Source organism: Varroa jacobsoni, unplaced genomic scaffold (genome assembly GCF_002532875.2).
Source record: "Varroa jacobsoni isolate VJ856 unplaced genomic scaffold, vjacob_1.0 scaffold_533, whole genome shotgun sequence".
In the NCBI taxonomy this organism is placed as follows: Eukaryota; Metazoa; Arthropoda; class Arachnida; order Mesostigmata; family Varroidae; genus Varroa; species Varroa jacobsoni.
Window position 1 is genome coordinate 36,619 of NW_019213435.1, and position 23,031 is coordinate 59,649.

At 39.8% G+C, this 23,031-nt stretch overlaps 1 protein-coding gene and 1 long non-coding RNA gene across 11 annotated transcripts in view; one reads left to right on the forward strand and one right to left on the reverse strand.

Annotated features, from left to right (window-relative positions):
- LOC111261215 (uncharacterized) overlaps positions 1-23,031 on the forward strand; it is a 57,599-nt gene that overhangs the window by 24,365 nt on the left and 10,203 nt on the right. For 4 of the 8 annotated variants that reach the window (XR_002680844.2, XR_002680845.2, XR_015311397.1 and 1 more), the window contains exons 2-3: positions 642-684; positions 3,117-3,190. This is a non-coding gene — a long non-coding RNA (uncharacterized LOC111261215). Of the gene's footprint in view, positions 1-641; positions 685-3,116; positions 3,191-6,056; positions 6,737-21,959; positions 22,147-23,031 lie in introns of those variants that run through there. The other 4 variants (XR_002680848.2, XR_002680846.2, XR_015311399.1 and 1 more) reach the window with 4 other exon arrangements.
- LOC111261209 (uncharacterized) lies at positions 3,206-19,121 on the reverse strand. 3 transcript variants are annotated; one of them, XR_002680842.2, is made up of 8 exons: positions 18,551-19,121; positions 16,097-16,305; positions 15,603-15,799; positions 13,952-14,265; positions 13,349-13,557; positions 12,799-12,983; positions 4,681-4,939; positions 4,353-4,387 (listed from the first exon to the last, which is right to left on the reverse strand). XR_002680842.2 is itself a non-coding variant. In XM_022834519.2 (7 exons), the coding sequence occupies exons 1-7, from the start codon at positions 18,681-18,683 to the stop codon at positions 4,822-4,824; spliced, it is 1,365 nt and encodes a 454-aa protein (XP_022690254.1). In that variant the 5' UTR covers positions 18,684-19,121; the 3' UTR covers positions 3,206-4,821. The 3 variants fall into 3 exon arrangements, 2 of the variants coding, with proteins under 2 accessions (XP_022690254.1, XP_022690253.1); XM_022834519.2 differs by having other exon boundaries at positions 3,206-4,939; XM_022834518.2 differs by lacking the exons at positions 4,353-4,387; positions 4,681-4,939 and adding an exon at positions 7,785-9,277 and having other exon boundaries at positions 18,551-19,111.

A 23,031-nucleotide genomic window follows, 5' to 3' on the forward strand; every position in this document is an offset into this window, starting at 1 on the left:
TTTAGCAAAACGATACAGAATTTTACTTGATTTTTAAATGCTTCTATCAATAGAAAGCACGATTCTTTTTAACGCTTGAACATTTACTTGTTTCAATCTTAGCCATATGACTTCGTCAATACATCTTAGCCATATGACGAAAAGACATATGTTCTATATCGTTGCGTTACTATGCCGCATATAAATTCATAGCAGATATGGGGCAGATTTCAGTTCGACAGGGACAAAACATACGCATTCATTGTTGGATTACATTGAACAAATGTTAAGGACGAGGCGACAGTCTACAAATAGAATTTGTGAAATTGTCTAGAAGCGGACTGACGTTGATCACCGAACACTTCCGTCATAGGCACCCTCATGATTTGCTTTTCATATCCTCGGTCTGCCTGTTCAACGTGCACGTTGAAAATTCTCAAAATTCACTACAGAATTGCGCTAGGGATCCTCCCTTTCAGTTACGCTATTCGAAGAAATACCTCTACTCAACTAGAACTTCGGTAGTTTGTGGAGTAGGCCAGCGAAGGCGTCGTGTACTACAGGAGGCAAAATTTCTTAATACTAAACCGTAAGACTAACTGGTCGACCCGTGTATTACGATAAAAATATGAAAATTACAAAACATACATTTTCTTTTTCAGACATCCCGTGACCTTCCCGGCACTGAACATCGTTCATCATAGGGTACGTCCATCCTATTCAATACGACTAACGATCTAGTTCAAATTAGCGATACTGCCGATCACCAACGTTAAGGATCCACTTTCTGCTGGCCAAGCTTGCGAAGTGTAGCCTGGTGTGATCGTGCCCTAGAATGATCCCCCTCGCCCCAGCCGTATGTTACCTCTCTCCACCATTTGACATTAGCAATGATCAACAGCCAGGCCAATACTATCGTACGATATTATTGTATCAGAAGATTCTAGCACGAGTAGGATGTGAGAGAAAGTTTGCTAAGGACAGGAAAAATGCTGTTTCTAATTTTGTATAGAGCACCGTATTCTACTATTGTTCTATTATCGATCAAACTTCTTCAACCTAATCAAACCTTAAAAGAGGTAGTTTATTCTTACTATAAATGAATACATATTTTATCAGCTGCGATAATTTTCCAACGTGCGTAGTATAAAAAATATTAAAAAGATATAATACTAAATAGTAGACAATGCGTACATCTAGATCAATTATCAGGAGAAGTAGAGAAACTATATTGTCTTCACTCAGCATAACTTTTTTTGCATGTCGTTACAAAGTTATGACGTAGGTTCTTTGATGTTAAGACAAAATCGTCTCAAAAGTATATTAAATAAAGGTAGCCTAATCAATTACTTGCTCACTCCTTGTCGTCGATAAGAGAGATAAGCACTTCCGTCGAATGCTATCCCCGTTGATGAGAGATCCCTGTTCGTGTCGTCATAAACATTTAGCATTGTTGAGCACACGGGACGATCCCAACCCAGACGTGACTGGAATGAACCGAAAATTCTGCAAAGAAGAACCTTCCAAGTACACGTGCCTTTGTACAAGTACCTTTGTCCCCATTGAAATACCTGTGTTAGCTCTACCATTATCGAGCTTATATTTTCGAGTCATTAGTTTTCTTTTTGTAGAAGTGCCCAGTGACGTTACTCCTTTTCTCCCTTGAGCTTTGCCATCAACCCTTAATGCTGATATAACGTGAGCTAACAGTTTAGGAAGTTTTCATTCGCTTGATATCTCTTTTTTTTTGGCCTTTCTGGCCCTGCTTCATTTTTGCATAATTCTTGCGTAACACGTCGTATTAAGGCACGCTATTCAAGGGACGAGAGCCTGTGAATTATCTCGCTCCAATAGAGCTCGTTTGCTATTCGTTTTATGAGTTATTTAACAGGTTATCTATCTAGATTGAGATTCGCCTGGGCACATTCGAGCTATGTTTTATGGTATCTGTCTCAACGCGGCGGACTTCTATATCCTAAACAGACCATAGGACCACGTGATGTTTCGGTAAACGTGCTACTAACTTTGTCGACAATAAGAGTGACTCTTTTCCATACTTTAGTTACTGCGCCTTATAGAAAACGACTTAGGAGTTTGAATACGCTGGCTCCTCATTATTATTACGGTACGAGCAACGAAATCCTGGGAAAGTTATTGGCAGCGACCAAGTTAGCCGTGAGCAGAGCTAATTATACGTAGAAATTTTGATGTTACTTTACTTACTTGGGTCAAACAGCAGTGCGTTTGCAGGTAAGCAATTTTTGTTCCTACTATTAAAAACGGCATCAAATAATGTGTTCATACGGAATAGTGTTCACAGTTACGAGAAGCAGAAATCTATCTCGCTTTATGTTTGGCGTTACCTTTGGCGTTACACTAGATGGCACGAGACGGACCATGTACCTATGCTTGGCACCGGTCCTATACAAGTAACCTAAATGAACGTTGCGGTGGCGCAATTAAGAAGGCATAATTGTTTGTCATTGTACAGAGAGGGAAACAGAGAGAGTACGATTTAAAACAAACGTGGCCTCATAATAACGCTGGTTTAGTCAACTATTACGTACACATCAGAGCATGAAATGTGTTGCGGATCATGTAAATAATACTATGTTGCGACCTGGCAAATTTACCTTAATTAACAACGATGTATTTTGTGAACTTTCAATGAATGTAAATAAAAAAGTAATTATTTTGTTTGAATCAAATGAATTATGTTTTGAAGCACAGTATTGGAAGCATTTTATTCAGTGAAGATTTTTCCTAAAATCATTGCGGTTTTCAATACGAACCCTTCACTATAGAGATCAATTAGAAACTAATATAATTCAATCAGCATAATTGCATCCACAACGGTAACAAAGGGAGGGACGGCAAAGTTAGGTCCGAGAGTCAACGGGATTATCATAACTAAAAAGAACCGAATGTTTTAGAAACGATTTTGTATAACTACTTATAATCAGAAACCTCGGGCGACATCCTGCCAAATGAAGCAGTGAACTGAGGCTCCTTCAGGGCCGCTAGAAAAATATTATTATTCAGGCCACGGTGCTGATTTATTTGTCCATAAAGATTCAAACAAGCCAATTGGACGACATGGAACGTCTTGTCTTGTCTTGTGGTTGTGTATTTTTCAGGTGGTGGTTTATGGACGTTTTTCCTGTAGGAGACGCACTATACAAGTATAGTGCTTATAGATGAGGTCGTATAGGTAAGTGAAATTTACTTTGGAACTAAACATGACACGGCATATGGGCACAGGTAGGAAAAAAAGTGTCGATCTGAAACGACTGTAAAGTCATTTTGGCCTATCTGGTCGATTAAATAGCGGTACCTTGTAAATGCACAATTTGAATTCAATTATTTACTCCAGGCTAGAATATTTTAGCACCAATACCCTTGCTGGACAACTGGTGCCTGTTGTGCACTTATTATTAGGCTTATGTGACAGTTAAGCATAACATGATTTCTGACTCAAGTTACGAGTTACGTCAGTTTGTTTTATATACTTATTTATCAGCAGTTAATAGGTGACTATCTAAGGAAGAAATTAGCGTATTAAATCAACATTTGTAAAAATGATAGAGCGTCTACGAGCCTCTGACGTGGCTTTTGCGAAGTCAAGAGTCAATCAGAGGCTGTCATCCCAAATAGATAATGAAATGCCCTGTTAACTACGTAAGCGGAAGAAGCAGACCTTCTATTAGACTTCGGAGCAATCATTCTGAGACCTGAAGACAAATAAACAAGAAATGTCCCTGTCGAGCTTACTATATGTATATATATATATATACATGTTCTGTCATCGACTATTACGATTACTTAATTGTGACGCCATTTAATTGTGCAAAGATAGGGATTTTTTTTGAGAAAATAGTATGAGAACAGAATAAGAAGCAAGTGAATGACGAACCTTTCGAACATGAAAAAACATTTAAAAAAAAAAACAAGACTTAAATAAATTCTATAAAATTTTGATCAATCAAGCGGCCGGCCTGCCCCTATATAGTGTATATATATCTCATGCTTCTAAATGTTTAGTCGTTAGTGTAGCGTAGGGGGCATTAACAAGGTAGCGATCTGATTAAGGATGAAATAACTCGTGTCTATTTCGTCGTTTCATTTTGAACAGACGATAAAATTTACGTTTTCGAAAGTTTCACATATTAAACGGGATAACCTGCTTTAATAGGATAAGAAAATATGCGTAGAGAAGAATCTGTGAGGGCTCCGGATATCTTTTTGCGAAGAACGCGATACCAATCTAAACTGTGTCGTGTACGATGTATGAAGAGATATGATAGAATATCAGCTTGCCGTTCATGAAGCTGGCGGCGAGAAAAAAAACTCAATTATATTATCAAACGACCAAACGCGTTTATCCTTAGTGCCGATAGAATTATTGTTCCTTTGAATCGTACGTTGATCATTCATGAAATAGATAAGTGAAACTGTTACAGATAGGATATAGTGGTCGGCATTGCACAAATGCGGTCATAAATACTCAAGCTGATATAGAACACCAAGGCTAGCCGTCATAGAACGACATGAAAATGCTAATACTGAACTCTACTGAATAAATTAAATTGAAACATTTCCGCTCACTACTATGGGTAACTAGCTAGAATGATACATCATATAAGGGTTAACAGTAAAAGCTAGCAAAAAATTGGGGTCTCAAAGAGCGGGGCTCCAACATACCGCCATTTCTCCAACCGTTCTTCTCCTAACTGTCCGTTTAATTCATTCGCCCTTTCTGTTAAGAGCTATCTCACAGGCATCACATATTCCTTTGCGCTGTAAGGTTTTGGTTGTGACTCATGTGGCCGCTTTCGAACATAGTCACTGATTTTCTCTCCAGCAGGTAATTATGTTGGCCTGACACCATGATATAGCGGTGATGACTTCCGTCGATCCTAATGCTGATGGAAATTCCAACTGCCTGACTCGGGTCCCCACACTGTTGAACGTACAAACGACAGCTGTTATAGATTCCCTTTGCTTTTAGGTACGTTCGTTTACGGAAACTTATTCTAGACCATTCGGGCTATTAGTGAAACGCCCAGTGGGCCCGTATCCCTTATGTCCCCGGGGCTGCTGCCTCTCACGCCGAACTAGCGAAAAAAGAGCCCACGAAGTGGGCAGGAATTCGATCAGCTACAGTGACGTCATCTGGCAGACGATAATTTTCTATTTTGTGTAGTACATGGAAGTTCAGGTAGCATTTTACCGCCTTTTTACCTAATTACTATCATATTCGTGAACTTTGTCTCGATGAATTATACATATTCGAGTTACGATCATATTGCACTTGTGCTTGTTTGCTACAAGCGGCGGGCCATAAATGATTTTCACAGAGAAAAAACTTCTGTTCGACAACAATACCGATACCGAAGCTAAAAAAATAAGTGAAAAGTGCCATGGCGAGTTCTCGTACAATCTCGCGAATCGACTATGGGCATAAGCGTTAAAAGTGCTCAACAATACCGGAAATGGATATCTCTGCAGAAAAGCTGACAGAAGAGGGCTGAGTCTTCAGATATTCACTCTCTTCGTTATTGTCAGCACCTATCGAAGGGTGTTCCTTTCACACAGTAAATCACTAGAAGTTAGAATTGGTTTGGTGGTAGATTTTTAAGATCCTACGAAAAAACAGATAGATGAACACTAACGGCATTCAGTAACCGTGATCGATCTAAAATTTCAGTTTCTAGTCCAACTTGAATACAATGTTGCGCTAACGTTCATATATACGTACGTAGATATCGTCTAATATCAAAGGGCACTTTTTTGAAAGGACTGAGAGTTGCCAACAGCAATCTTCCCACAAAATATATTTTTAATAAATAAATTTCATCTGTATTTTAATTCGATACTTTCTACTTTTGTAAAATGAGCTTAGAATCTATTTCTTTTTAGGCCTTATTAGCATTAAGGGCTTGTTCTCATCAAAAGTCTATTTGGGGGTGGGCCTTGCTGGAATTACGTGAGGTTCCTCCGATAGACCTAGAAAACAAATCCCAATTATGCTTAAATCCCTTCCTTTCGTTATTATTAATTTATTTTTTCGCCAACAGTAAAATTTAAATCAGTATAGCTGCAAGCTTATTCGTTATGACTACTATCAGCAGCGGACTTCAACACGGTTTGGTACATAGAAGGGATCGGTTCGAACTTCATCATAAGTCGGCGTCTACTGGGCATCACTTCATCATGAGCAATTATAGAGACCAAACGACAGTCTCATGGATTGATGGACTCCAAAAATTAACTACAATACGATAGAAGTTCTTTGATTGTTTGTGATAAAACCGACAATTGTGAAGGCGCGTGTAACCCAAAAATAAATACTATAGATATTATTTAGTTAAGAAAATAAATTTTTCCTCATCCACTAATAGATTACAAATACATTAAATAAGTAATTCTATTTCTATTAGATCTAGCTTGGCGAAGATTTCGTATTGTGTGTGGGATCGGTCAATTAGAGCAAGTCATGGAATTAAACCAAAACGCAGGTAACTTAAGTCAGAGTCTGATTTAATTATCCGGTATTTTTTTAGGGACACATTGTAACTTTTGAATAGAGTAAAATAAGCAAAACTGAAAACACTACCACGACGTTCTTTTTCCATTATTATTATTATTACTATCGACGGTCAAGCCAAAGAATGAATAGGTATTTGACTAAATTAACAAAGATGGGTCGAATGTAACGTAATTACGTCAAATAAACGTATTCTGCTTTTTCAGCATATTTTATTAACTTTATCAATACGCTGAAATGATGAAATTGACTTGGCAGCAGAAGCGGATGAAGAGAATATCTATAGGCCATAAGCGAGTAAATCAAGTAATGATATTACACTCATAACTCAAAGCTTTTATTACGGCGGTGCATACATTAACTCTTGGTAAAAATTTGCAAGCAGTTTAATTTTTTTTTTTTTTAGCCTGCAAGTTTAGAAGCTACTTACTAACCCGTTCGAAGTTTATTCACCTATAGAACCTATAGAGGACTACCGGAATTTCCAGCTTTGTGGTAACACTGACATTTTGAAAATGGCTCGTGTTTGAGTACACAGATCCAGCTGTCTCATAATTTCACACATTTTGTTACAATACAATGTATAAGGATTTTATCTGAAACTATACGTTGGAGCTGATTGATAACTTCTCGGCCGTAAGAGCTTAACTTATGATGGCGTGTAAAATGCTTCCAGTTTGGGGCTCAGGGTTGCCATTGCAATATGGTGAAGACATAATTTGAACACCTGCACGAAGCAAGGTAAAAGTTCAGAATTGATTGGAGAAAGAAGTTACAATTTAGCGTATTAGCTATAAGTAGTTCCTTCCTAAATTGAAGGGGCTATTTACATGTAAACACGTTTACTCACAAGTTTGTGCTGGTCGGCTGACTCGGCGACTTTCGCGAGCGTTTTGCGCTCTTTTTGGCTTGAGAGACAGACAACTGTATTAGGTACATTCTAGGACAAATAATACACTGACCTGTGTAAACCTGACTATCAGACCGGCGTATCAGCCATAAATCGATTTCACTAAGATCCCTTTGCTGATGGATATCTCGGTACCATTTTTTTTTTTACAAGGTTTTCGATATTTGTTAATTTGAATTTGTAGCTGATACTGCCAATGTGATCTATTTTCTTGCCACTATTTATATATTACTATTTTTTTCTTCCCAGCAAAGCTTACGAATCTACGTCTGTACACGAAATCTGTCGGACAAAGGCAAAAAGGGGGTAATTTTTTTCTATATAAAGGAGCAAGACGACGACGACGACTTATCGCATTACGAAAAACATTTATTCTATAAATCATTTTACACAAAGTTATACCAATTTCACGGCCTTACATATACAATGTACGACAACACATACCGGTCAAAAAAAACAATTTTTGGGAAACTTGCTTAAAAAACACGCTTTTTCTATTACACGGATAGAAATAAACAGAAAATAACTTGAAAGTAGTTATGAATGATTCGCCTTAAGAAGCACTCCACTTTGCATGTCCCATCAAGTGACATTAAAATTCTACCACAAGTGTGGTTTAAGTAACAGCATCAAAAAAAATTGAAATTAACATACGAAAAGGGTGGATGCTCACTTTATCGATGCCCTCAGTTTAAATAAAGCTGATACCTTTTCAAATCCAAAATCGAAGTTATCATACTAAAAGTAATCGTGTATACTGACTAGTCTAGATAATATTCTGTGTACTTTATTAATTTTCACTTACTGTACTGCAATGCGAATTGATCTAATTTTAAATCATCTACATAAAAAAAAAGTCCTTGCACAGAAAAGTTTGTGGCACCCATTACTTGCAAGTGGTTCGTTCGCACCTATAGAACTTCACGTTGTTATGCAGCGTTTCTGAAAATTGTCGAAATACACTGGCCTGCACAGTGTACCTAATCCCATCTTACATATGTACAACCATTTTCTCATATACAGAGTTTTACTGCATACATGAGACATCTGTTTGATCGAGGTATACTCGTGCGAGAATTCTAAATGGGAAACCAATGCAGATTTAAATCGTGTATGTATGATAGTAAAGCCAGTTTTGGCATTTTATTGACGGATGCCGCAGAATTTTGTTGTTTTAAACAACAAAAAATATAACACAATTCTCAAAACGCCTTAATTAGGTACATGTTTTTTGGTTAAATTATAAGAAAGCTTAACGAAATGCTTATGTCTAAGCAAAATGTGGTTGAATTTATCACACTTTCTATCTAGCATTGAAGTGACTATAATCTACTTGGAAATAACAAAAGAGGCACTGAAAGGTTTTTGGCAGAAAGCAGCTTGAGGGCCCCCTAAAAAACCGAAATAAATAAAATCAGTGACATAAGTTGAAGGATTCAGGACAATCTCCATGGACACTGCATGTTCTTTTTACCGTTACTTGGACAATTGCCTTGTGGACAGTTTCAACCCTACTATTATTTTTAGCGCTTGATTAACACTGTTGCAAGTTCAGGCTCACATACAGGTCTAGTAGTTTTTTTGTTAGTACGTTTCCGTATGGCTCATGGCCGATGTATAACCTATTATAATAAGATCATACATCCTCAAACAGATTGACAAATATGCGCATAACTGTCCCTTCTGGAATTGGTGTATCGGCCACACCAAGCTCGCATTCACAGGGACTCTGGCCGGGGAGTGCTAATCTTCGCAATAGCGATGAGAAGAGCTCAGCTGCAGAGGATCCACATGCAGGCTCAATGACATCCAGAAGGCAGCGAGAGTAGTTGGACGTCAAACTAAAACGCAAAAGGCAAAGCTATAAACTTGAACGCCAGCTGTTTTTAAAAAAAAAAAACACACAAAAATGGGTTGGAATTTATTCTAGCTCTTCTGTGATATGAATAGGTTCAAATAATATGTTTTGTTTACCGAATAATGTTAGTTATATTATGTAAACGTATATTTGTTTTTGGCCTCGTGAAATCATTGAATTTACCTGGATCATACAGGTGTAGTTGTCCAGATTTTCTCGGTATGTCCTAGAGTTAGGCTGATTGACATAAAGGCCAAGCGCGACCTTTAGTTTATGGCTTACCTTCTGTCCGGAGTGTCTTATTTGTGAACATTACAACAGCGGTTATTACAGACACCACAAACATACAATCCTTATAAGTATCTGGCGTTGTCTTACGATGGTAGCGTTACGCCGTTTTACGTTATACGCCTTTTAGCCTTTTTATGACGCCTCTACCCAGTATTTCGCGTAACATGGTTTCAGGAGACCGGATGTTTTAGGAACTACATGTGACTATGATTGAAGCTTGTGCCATCGATGGCACAGCGGGAAAGTGTTTGCTCCCTAGTTTTTTCTCTTAGCAGTTATGAAAAACTTGTTTGCGAACTGTCTGACGTACCCGAACACATTTTCCCTGGTGATTTTTCGTACTGTTCATCTGTGTGAATATTACTGAGCTTAGGGCAGATCACCTCCGGGTGTTGTTGGTCCTATACGGCAAGGAGTGACTGCCACGAACCGCAGTCTTTCGGGGGACCCCCACATGGCTCTGAAAACCTATCGTAGTTCTTCGACAGCTGTAAGAGTGTATCAGTTAACGAAGTACTGTCTAAACCTCTTTTGCCTCGGGGTACGCGCAGGACTCGTCATCATCTTTCACATTCTAGCTTCTGCTTCTTTCAAATGATGTCGTTGAGAAAAGCCAAGCTAATGGCACGAAACTTTTCTGACTCCACTATGCTTTCAACGACTTCTTTGATCTTCGTCCAGTGTAAATTCGTCCAATACGCGAGATCTTGCCACGTCGGATTTTATGTTGCGCAGTGGGAGATCGTGTGCTCAGTTTCATCTTTCCCTCTAGCCACGAAGAGAACACACCTAGCCATATGTGTTTTGCTAAATTTCACAGTATGTATCTTTGGAACTAGCCGTGGTCCGATAGGACTTGGGCCATGTGATACGTATATTCTCTATATGGGCAATCATTCCATGTGGTGATGCCCAAAATCAAGGTGCGTGTCGATGCCCTTAATCCAGGCTCATTGTTCTTGCCATTGCCGCAATGTAGCGGTTAGAACTGTTGTGAGTTTCCTTTCGAAGTCGCGTTCAGTTCCTTTTTTAGCCAGTAGGTCCCATGGCAGCGTTTTGGCAAGCATTAGGATGGCTTCCTGTTTGATGCTCGGACTACTTTAACTGCTAGCGCTATTTGTAAACACAGTAGAGCCCATTGAGTTCTCTCGTTGTCGAGTGCCATAGCAGGCTAGATAAGAATAGCGGATTCAGCTGTTATTGTTAACAGATGTTTCATAGTTAGTTACCGATGGTCCTCTTACCTTAGTACTCTTTGATCTTAAATAGTCTAACATAGAGACCGAGTCCCCGCAATCATGAAATATTCGTTTACTGCATTTAGAAACATGTGAATTGGTCCATGTTCTAAACCGGGTGTAGGCACACCTCATTCTACGACGAGGTGCTGCCCCGTTATCCATTCCTTTCGAAGTACCCTGACACGATTTCAAACAATGGCAGTGACCATTGCGCAAAAAAGGTGCACGCAGATTTCAACTATACATATATAATTTTTAACAAATTAACTACTATTTCAATTACTTTATAAGCTATACCGCGACATTTTTCCTGTACCATTATGTCAATAAATATCGCAGATCTTTTCCCGTCCGGCGACTCAAAAAAAATAACGCTGTGATCGTCCAGTAATATAAAATAGAGCAGAATACATATTCCAAGGATATCTCTCTTCCGACAATTGGTATCTTCAATTGTTTATTTAGTAATTGTACCATTCCGATAAAATATTTAGTTTTCCTAGTACTGTCGTGGATAGTAAATGACTCGGACTTGTCTATCTCAGTCTAGGTACAAAAGCAACAAGCTAACGAAGCTATTAGTGATCGTAGACATTATTCAGCTCACAGCAAATAAGTGCATTCTAATTACCCGCCATTTTTACCAACTGGCTCACCCGATCGGCGGGGTTCCGGGGGGACATCCGTTACTCGGCTGGAAGTTTGCCCCACATAAAAATTACTCATTCCGCACAATCGAGTGACGGGACTACTTAGTGAATTCTGCCATAGCAGCTGTCTGCTACTTTGTCAAATAATTAAGGCTGTACACACAGATTAAAATGTTGTTAATAACTAGAATACTTATGCATGTACAAAATAGTAATAACAATCGCACCGTGAAATGAGTAATTACGATTGAAGTCGTTGCTGCTAATCAAAAAAAAAAAAGGTGGCATTTATAGAATGCTGCAATCGATAATCGCGTTATTCTGCGGAACCTTCGCAGCAGCAGCAGTAGTCCGCGCGGACAAACGTAGCGCGCGAGGAATAGGGACATGACGCTTTCGGAAGACCGTCATCTGTCGAGGGCTAAAACTAATGATGACAACCACAACAGCAGCCTTCAACAGAACCCAGTTGTAATCGACAGTTGCTTTATTGTTCCTACTTGCAATTTTGCCGGAGAGCTAACCTTCGCCCATGCCTCCGTGTCATATTAATACGACTCTTGACCGCCAGTGGACAAACAAGTAGTCTTCTTGCTATTCAACTAGCATAAATGTATTTAGAATAAACAATTGCACTCATAGTCGCATTTAGCCGGAAAATCGTGCGCCGATTAACTGGGATAAGATTAAAAATATGCCCTATGGTGCATGAGATATAATTGTGCAATACTGACCACGCGGTTTTTGTTGCTGGGCCTAGCAATGGGTTGAACATACCTTATAAAATGACGGCAAACGCATACGCTCGCAGTAGCGATCATAGTATGTTCGGATTTCTCTAAGATATATTCCAACTTCGATGTAAACTAATCAAGCTATTGAGCGAGCATCTCATTTGAAAATGTGCCAAATCGATTAGCCGTTGGCAAATACCTATGACCGATGAAGTCGTTCAGCTGAGTTCTAGTACTTCTTTTACATTTTGGCACTGTTTCTACGTCGTGTGGTCGTCTTTAGGACCTTGTAGTTTTGGGATTGTCTATTGGGTGGAACGTGTTTCAAGGACACTATTAAATCCGAACTTTCGTCGGCAATTATTGGGAAACGATCGTTTGAAGGTGACTGCTGAGCGCCTGAAAGCCCAATTTTGTGGTGTAATCAAAATGGGAGAAGGCCATACGGAATAAAAATGATCGTTGGTAAGTCAACGAACAGAGTAAAATGCTTGGTTTTGTTTACATACAGCCCAAGGAATGACTCATAAGTAGAAATCTGTATATGAAATTAAGTATCGATCACAGCTGATTCGAAAAGTCACATACCAGCATATAAGCTTTCTGCGTGCCTCTCCCACTGGTGCCTTTGTTGCAGCCTGAAGAGCGCGAGCCATTTGTATTGTACAGTTGTTATCCACCTGCTCAAAGACACATCGCCCGCTCTCGATGAAGAAATCCCTCCGTGAACCTTTCTGACAGAAGCTCGACTTCGCCGTTAGTTCCATTTCTTCCTAATTCAACAAAGAATAAACAATATGATCTAAAAGCAATATCTGTGTTGGACAATCGGCAATTAATCGGTACTCGTTGGTCGTCAACAATATGTCAGTTGAATTGTACGAGCATAATTGATGTATAGCTTTTTAGACCAAGACACGATCTGGCCGAGCCTTTGCCCTCAATGTACCTCGTATTTTACCAAATTATTACATACTCTTCTTACGCTTCTCGTGGAAATACACCTGCGTAAAACTGTTTCGAGCAATCGCAATGCCAAAGCCTGCGACCCTACAAAACGTTGTATATCGTCGTATTTCAAATTTTTTTTTGCACTATATGTTTACACAATTATTGAGGTGTCGACGATCGTGCTTACTTTGACTAGTTTGAAGAATTCGTTAGTGACGGTATGACACATCGACGTACGACTACGAAGACATCGAGGTATTCTCTGAAGTCGAGCGCAAAAGCCATTAATGTGAGCTAATGAAGAGAAACCCCACGGCGAAGATGAGTTTACTTTAGTTGTTAGAAGAACATTTTCGAAACATTCATCGATTGACTCAGCCGTGCAAGTTGTGTATTCTGAAATAAAATAGATCTCTTAATGAGCTTCAAAGTCCTTGATTGCTGATCAAAAAATAGTTGAATGTATTATATTTTACGGGATCTGCTTTGCGGACAACTTACGCAAAGGTGGAAAACTAGCTTCTAGGTTAGATTGAACATTCTAATCAAATTTCAGGTTCTGAAAATCAAATGTATGTATTCATAAATGGATTACATGGGATGGAATCTGAGTTATATGGACAGATAAAAAGTATATAAACAAAGCATTTCACTCATCTTTCGAATGAAATGTAGATAAATGAAAGGCGAATAAAGTTTAGCGCTGTGTCATGGTGCTTAACCTGAGTCGAGGCCCACGTTAGGACCATGGCTAATGACGGCTGAGTACATGATTGAGGCAAACACTAACCGAGTGCTTCGTCGAGGTCGAAATCAATAGTTGGTTGTTCAGTATGTGCCGTATCGACGAGGATCTTGAGTAAACGACTGAGTATGGTGCCATTCGCGTTCGTAACGTTAGGTGTCATTGCTGCATACACCGGATTCTGGTGCTGTCCCAGGGTAATGTTGGAGCACGTATCTTCAGCGTAGGCAATTCCACACACTTGCCGAATCGGTGCAGCGGACAGCATTGAATTGAATTGGATATAGTTAGAGGCTGCTTCTACACCGCAAATGGGCGTTACATGGTCAGCCAAACAAACCCGGTATGAGCGATGCAAACTGAAGACCAATACATGACAAGAATTTCGTGCTATCTTTTAATAGTTACAGGGTAAGAGCTGTATATTCGTGGGCGTGTTTACGTAGGACACAGTGTAAAAATTGCTCGGTATGTGTTAAATCGAACTTCGATAACGTAGCCCACAAAGATTAATATTTCTGTGTCTAGCATACCGAAGATCTCTCGCACATTGGGGACAATGCTGCGACCGATTACATAATGGACTTCATTAGCTTAGCATTCAGCTCTTATGGGCTCCAATTGATATGAACTAATGTCTCAAGTCTTCGTTTACCTTCAGAGGTACATTACCTCATCCATGTGAAGCCTAATCTGGTCAAATTTAGCTAAGATGAGCTAATCGGAGAGATTCGTAAAAAAAACTACGGTGCTTATGCACTTGGATCGCTAAAGAGAGAAGCAGTTTTTTTTCGAAAGAAATTAGGTTATTTATATATCTTGTACAATCAAATTTCTATTCAAGCTTCATTACGTGTATGAACTGCCCCCTGTTTACCAAACGCCCTAATTACTTAAAGGCGAATATCAAACAGGACCACTTCAAGGCCGTAAGGAATTAAAAAACCTGTAAGAGATTCCTTAGGGAGTATGGACGTGTCCGCTGGGGCGTTCCCTCTGTATGGCGTCACTCTGAAGATAGCATTAGAAAAGTAACATGTTGAACCCGAGTGGTTGTAAAAAGAAATCTAATTAAAGAGGCTAATTTAACTTAGAGTATCTATTAGCTAACTTCAGTTACGCTCAAAGATTACTTTAATTTTCATTCGAGGTTATTTCATGAAGCGGACGTTTCTAGCTTGAAGCTGGTAGTAAATAATTCCGTTTGTTATATCACACTTAGTATACATAGCACAAATGTGGTTGTGTGGAATCTATGCCCTCAAAAAATCTCGTAAAGGATCCCCTTGTTTATCTGTTGAAAACACTAGGCGAGGCGTTCCTTCTATCGAATGGATTCTAACCAAAAGCGTTTAATCACATATTACACATCACCAAATAATCCAACGCATCACCAAATAACCAAGAAACATTGATGCGTCTCTAATTTCTATTTAGTTTAATGTTGAATATCAACTCTAAAAGTCAAATATTTCGCTCTCATTGATTCAGTTGAAAAACTTACATTCAAGTTAACTTCATTAGCCATTTCAGCATAAGGCGCATTGATTTGTTATCTAATTTGGATATGTTGATACCTAATAGCTTATATATGATAAGGCATCAAGATGGTTCCGGTAGTATCAATGATGAAGTTTACTACTACGATATGGACGTTGAAAAGTTTCAGATGTACGTAGCTTAGTTTAAAACGTACCAACATGCCTTGCGAATCTTGTCTGCGCTGCTAGGTAGCGTCACAATTTTATCGAGCGCGTCTATGTAACTTTTCATGCAGCCGTTATCGAATTTTGCCCTCAAACAGCTCGAGCTATTGACAAATTGCTTCCTCTTCCGTACACCCTCAAGAGTATCCGAACAAATCTGTGACCGCAAGATTACCTCGAAGCCTTTCTGAAAGTTAAAGATGGATGTAGACATTGCACATGATCAAGACGCTAGAGCTCCCATTTCATATAAAATTAGGTTTTAACTGAACAGCCCGAAAAACGAAGTTTTCGATATAGTGCCACACTAAGAATGAGATGACGTTGTTTGAAGCTCATATCTACGTGTTAAAGATTCCAAATTTATTAATACTGCACCGTGCCAGTATATGAAAACTCGGATAATCAAGGGCTATTCAAGTTCTCGTTTCCTTAAATCGTATGCGAGTGTAGTAAGATATTTAGGTAAGAACTGCACACACACCAGGAACGAATCGAGGAACTTCTTAGCACCATATGTACAATCTTCGGTAGCCTTCTTAACGCACTGTGGCACATTTGGGACCTGTTTGCACAAGTTTTCAATATCGGAAACGTCTTTCCAAAAGTAAGATCGGTTATCCTGCGCGGAAAATAACACTCCAGCCAGGCAGTTGTCGACGGCGTCTGTGTCACAACCCGACTGGATAGCACCTGAGATCCATTAAACGCAGGGTAGTAAATTTATAAATTAACATCTCTACTAAAAACTAACTATAGAAAGAAAAACTTGGAATTATTGAGGATACTTGAAAGCATCACAAAATTATTATATCAGTAATTAGAAATTGCCTCGTATCACAAGGCGAATTGCGAAGGCAAAGTGTCGGCTCTATTCTACGGCTACTCAGTAAGATGGGGTAGGTATGGGTCGACACATGAGTACCCTTCGGCACACACCGAACAAAATCCTACGATGAAACATAATTCATACAATTTGCAATAGATAGTAATCAAGGCCACTAAATGATGACACTATTAGTAGTACTATATGAAGTGCCTCGAAGTAAACAGTCCTAAGGATATTGTTGTACTTAGTTTTGGTTTATTATATGTTTGTATGTTCACTCCTTTATTACGCATCGGTATTTCGACTCGCACAAGATCTTATTTTAGATCCCTATTCGAAGCAGTATTAGACTAATGGCTATTTAATCTTTAGTTTACTAGTTCGTATATAGCGGTACATGTGTTTCTGTATGCTTTTGACGTTTCTCGAAACACTGAACGCTTTGTCACGTGAATTTTTCAAGTCCCACAAATGCAATTTTGCACTGATTATGAAGAAATTTATCGCAGGTACCAAAGGTTACATATTTCCTTTCAGTTATTCACAGCGACTAAACCACGACGGTATCAGCAGAAAGAAGCTCATATATGTCTCTAACGTCTTGATTAGTTGCAGTCATCTTCCAAAGCTAGATAATGATACCATTGTATCATGATTCGCCCCCCGGAAGAACGCGGCGAATAAGAAAAGGAAACGCGCTTTGTTTTATTGGCTAGCATGTGTAGGCAAGCAGGACAATGGTAATACATCCTTATGGGCTATGTAGGCAGTATACAACAAACCATCTGATAATGGCCCCTGCCGCATTTTTGTTGCGCGCACCAATCGATCTCAATGGACAATCCCCTTTACAGTACAATACAGCCCCTTCGTCGACAATATCAAGAATATTCAAATAAGCAATTACGACGACTCTCGTTAAATGATACCATTTATGCTAATTATCGCAGATCCTAACAAGGTATCTTTCTTTTTTTTTTTTTTTTTTTTTTTTTTTTTGTATCGTTTATTGAAGGTAAAACGTCAGACTTTCTGCTTACGTGGGTAATTTTTATCGAAAATTTACGCTCAATTCATGCATTGTTTTATGCTGACCGCCATCGAGATACATAGGGTGCAGGCTAAGTCTTAGAGCTTCTCTGGGGGATCGCTTTGATTTTTCGTAGGTAGAATAAAAGAAAATCCATATACGAAATGTATTATTTGATTATGTCGTTCGCAAGCTAGCATTCGTAAGTTCGTAGACGTAAAACAATGAAAAAGGAAAAGTATATGTGAGTTTCAAATTATGAGCAGCGAAAATTAGAACAAAATATCAAAATCCAGAGCAAATAGACCTGGCTAATCGCTAATTAACTTTTTTTTGGGAAGGCGAAGTAAGTCTAGTAGGATAGTTAATAAAGACCGTTGTATTTTCAGAGAGAGGACAGGTTTTTTTGACAGTACATCATTTGGTTACGAAAAACTTCTCTTGCTGTTGTATCTTCCCTGGTTTGTAAACGAGACCCAGCGTTGTGAATTCTTGCTCGTTACTATTGGCTTGCGGATGCCCAGCTAATGTCACAGGTCGAAGGCTTTGGGCGAAAGTGTGCGTTCTGGTCATTTGGGCGCGCGGAAAAGCGAGGCATTGGATCAAAGGTCAATTGTCCTTTGACTGCGTGCAGTGGAAAACAACATCGAGGTGCAGCTCGCATAACACCGAGACGAGAACTTGGAGGTGATGTTTCCTGCCGTCCTATTATACACTCCTGTTTTTGTAATTTCAAATGTGTTTTCGTAGCAAGACAGGCAATGCATGTAGAGCTTAGTCAGCTGTTGTTGTATCGCCGAAACGCACAAGCGATGTAGTTACTGCACATATTTCCTGCACTAGACACTTGTTCCTCGAAACTGGCTTTTTTTTTTTACAGTTTCTATTGTGATATCATCCGTCATACCGTCAATATTGATTTCCACCGTCTAATGCGAACCGCGTTTCCTGGTCGTCGTTGTTTATTCGAACTATGTACATTCGAAAAACTTAAAAAACGTGTAGAATACGCCGAGAAGTTGACTTCATGCACACAATCTCGCCTTTTATTAAATGGATAAGCCGTACAAATTACTCACCAGCAATCATCGAAATGATAAGTACGAGTATGGTCTGGACAAATAGCACCTGACTAGGTTTCGAAGTGCCGCCGGCACTATTACAGGCTTGGCTACCGTTAGCGACCACCAATAACGATAATGACGAGCACATATCGACCGTTACGACTACCCTGATGTCAAACTACTTATTCGCTTCTCTCGAAAAAATTTGACTTATGCTATTCTATGGCGCCGTTGAACCGGATGCTGCTTAGCACCAGAATAAACAAGCACCAGTCGTTGAGTTTTTGTCGTCAACGACGACAGCGTCGTTGAGGACGGTAATGTAACGCGCACACGCTGTGTCTCTGGGGGCACCTGGCCGGAGAACGCCGAGTATGTAGCTGGACAGCCAAGACGTAGCCGACAGTCAACGACGTGGAAAGGGTCCACGTACCATCGAATGGCGACAGCTTGAAAAACAAGTTGCTCGCTTTTTTTATGTTACGTATGGCGTGATGGACGCAGGTTTCTGGTCTCGTTGACGCGTCGGCACCGTGAGCTGTGACATGGGTACTCCGCTGGGCCAGCGTTACCGCCATCAAAAAAGACGACAAGCGAAGCAATGAGAGGGAATGGAGGCGCCAGAGCGAGCTTACTACGAAACGATTCGAAATAATCAGAAAGTAGAACAGAGAGCTAACCGGAGGGAGAAGAAGAAAGAGACGTTTATATAAAGACGGAGAAAGAAGGCAGATATATCAAAATGAATATCTGCTTCCTTTATTGGAACAATGACTTACATTTGCGAAAATTGGCAGTAAATCTGCTTATTCTATAAGAATGACGTAAACGTAAAATAGTTAACTTAATATAATAATGATAGCACTATACTGCAGCAGTAATGATGCAATAACTGCGCAACGGTTTTAATACCCACAGTAAAAGCAAATGCAAAAACGATAAGGAGTCATATCAACAGTGATACCAGCGGTTCTTTGACAGATAGAACGTATTTGTTTTCCTTTCATTTGATACACTTAATCGTATGCACACAGACCGATAGGTACGCAATACTTAGCCTGTTTCTGCGTTCCAACCGTTGAAGAAGGCTTACAGGCCAGTTTCGCTAGCCTAGCGAGCAACGACCAAGCCTCTGTAGCAACGTCTATCCTACTTCGAAGGAAACATAAAAAATTGCCCTTTCCTTTCCACACCTAAGAGATCAGCTCCAATTGTGGCCAGTAGTGAGTGAGTTCGACAGCGAACTCCTGGCTGCGCCATTGATAAGCATGTTCGCTTATAATACGGCAACTTATGAGTAAACCTACGAGCATTGATCACTATAACTTCTCGGTGTTATGGATATCATAGGTGAAATCCGTATGGGATTTTACTGAAATAAAATAAAGAAGATATGATATTATCAGTACACTTCATCGGGAAACACGGAAGTGGGCGAAATAATCCTTTTCGCGTATTTCCTGCCGGGTTCGCTTCAATGGAGGGCGCTTTCGGGGGCATAGACCTCGATGGGGGTGGGGGGGAATCGCCACAGTTTCGACAGTAACAAACACCACAGCCTTCTCAGCGAGAGGGGCTGAGTTGCAATAAGTAGCAGCAGGAGCCAAAAAGGCGGTTTCGAACTCGTTGGTCTTGATGCTGGTGCGGAAACCGAGATTATCATTAATAGGCATAACGTGATGCCAGATGCCGTAAACGTTAGTGAACGAGTAGCGTCTTTTTTTTTTGCTATTATGGTCATCGGAGAAGTAATGGTCAGATTGTTAGTACCGTACTCATTGGTGAACTCATACCCGAACTAGTATGACTGAGGGGGTATGAAATGGCAGCCTTAATCGCCATAGAGGTGGCTGCAGCATAGGCTAAAGGAGCATGGCCATAGGTCAGGGGGCATCATGAGCAGCATATCCCTGGCCGTAGGAAACAACGCCTTCGGTAACGTAACCTAGACCACGTCCGGTAACGTGGGCGGCCGCTTCAGTTGCAGGGGCGACGACAATCTGAACGTGGCAAGCATCAACAAATATTAGTATGAAAAAGAAATGCTTGTTGTAAACCTAATTCATGCAAGTCAAATATCGCATATTTAATAGGCTTGCTCTATAAGCACAACCTATGATCGTATCAATAACTAATTCTCTGGACACGCTCTTGAACATTTTTAAATTTCTATTTTGTAAGTTCTAAACGTGGGGTTTCATCCAAAATTGTGAGAAACCTTCACTATTAACTGCAGGTAATTTTTGTTTTATTTAGTTTATTACATAGTATTTACTCGGTTATGCCAGGCTTTGTGAAGTTCGATTGTTATACGATTGTCTATTTATATTGCATGTGAGCCATAGCTTAGTAAGCCTTACGAACTGGTTTCGGTGCATTTTGTGTTGCCCACCGATAACTCTACGTTATACACTACAGACGTCCACCCGCCATCAAAAGGTTACAAGTAGTCGCTTTTATGCTAACGCCTTTTCGCGGGCTAAATTCAAGCTCGATGTCGTCTACCACATATTGTGTACAGCCAGTACGGCTTGCGTTTTCAAGTCAGCTTCCGTGATCGGGAATATAAGCGATGTACCCAACTTAGTCGGGGTAAAGACCCAGCAGCAGTGAAAGGTAGTGGGGGGGAGGAGGAGGTCGTAATACTGCCATTATCACCGCAACGATTCGGTTCATTTCCATTGACAAAACGTATTTCTATTTTGCCTCACTATGTAACTACGGCTGTATTTGTCACTGTCCTTTCGCGCCTTATTAGTTCATGACAGCCATCCTTTCTTAGTGGCATTGTGGTCTAATTGAGCCCTGTCTATTATTAGTGTTCTGTTTTTCATTTATACCAACATTAACCGCTAGCAAATACTGATCGTTGCTTGATGGTATAATTGACGCGACTGAAACGCTACATTTACAATAGAAGGATCACTAGGCCGCCGCGTTGCCCTACCACAAATTGACACAATCTTACCAACGATTTGCCCTGTATGTACACAGCGTATCGTATATTGCACAAATGAAGCTGGACACAGCATACGGCCAACAACACCAATAAATAAAACACGCGCACTAGATATGATCGTACATACTATACCCGATCTATAATTATCATTAGCATTATTTTTGATATTCGTACCATGATCACCAAACTGATATTGTGCAGTATAGTCATATATATAGACCAGAACCGATAATGTTATGGCCTGATTTTACTTTGAGCCCCGATGAGCCGACAGCGGAGTTCGTTCGCCGAGCAGCCCATCTCCTAGTCCCATGTAAATAATATGTAGATGTTGTTGACGGAAATAACACTTTTTTCCCCTTATAATTATCGTTAATTTTTTGTCACGATTGATCCCAGTATGGTAAAAACCAGTAAAAAAAAAAAAAGGCAAAACAGCCGAGTATGGTACTAACATGATTACAGCTTGGTCATTTCTTAATTGATAAACACTCTGACATTTCCGGATCGCTGGCATCGTTGTTTACGGTACTGTTATGGAATTTCACCGCTACGCTGATTGGTTGGAGGTGTCGAGTTGGGGCTGGTACGTTTCGGGAAAATTTGCACTACAAGAACAAACGTCAACGCTGTTTGAGCGCATGAATCACGCGTACGTATGCCCTAATCATCAAATCTACACCCATTTGTTACAAAAAGTGGAACGATACATTATAACGCGCCTTTGCTGTATGTATGTATGTATGTTGAATAGGTTACAACTTCTATCGATGTCCTTAATAGTACTGTCATACCCGAGTACCCCCGCATTTTTCCTGAAGTGACTCATGATAGTCTTCCTTTGCAAAATGCCGAAACGTACAAATTTGCATGCCTATGTAAAAGTGTATTAAGTGCACAAAGTAACTACTAACTTATTGTTTACTGATTTGAATAAACTGACCACGTAGAAAATTGCTATTCCACCATACTCTGTGACAACCGCAAAAATCGTAACAAACGTATCTTAGTGAAGATTTCTAGAATTGCGTTTGTCGTGAGGTCATTTTTGCGAATTTCGCTACGTTTGTCACGCTAGCAGACACAGTTAGCCTTTTTCAGAGTGCAAAAATTATACCATACAGGAAATCCGATGAAATTTCCTTTTTGTTTCGAACCACTTATATTGTAATCAATAGGATTTGTACGTCGGATGGCTTTTTGCTAATTCCGAAACATGGGTAAATTCACAGATCACTGTACTCGGTCATTCCAAGACATGCGGTTACAGCATGGCAACCCCTGTTTAGCGAAAAATTTTCCATGGTTTAACTGATGTTTTTTATGAAAATTTTATATAAGAAAGTCTGACATATGGCGCCTTGTATTTCCGAATGAGACGTCATATTACGAGGCTCATGCCAGTTCTTTTTCGTCCAGCTCTACAGCTGGGAACTCTGACTTGTCAAATGTGTGGTGCGTATTACACCAAATAAATCGCTGCTGTATAAAACACAAACGCATGAGACCTATGTGTATACACCGAACGCTGAAATTT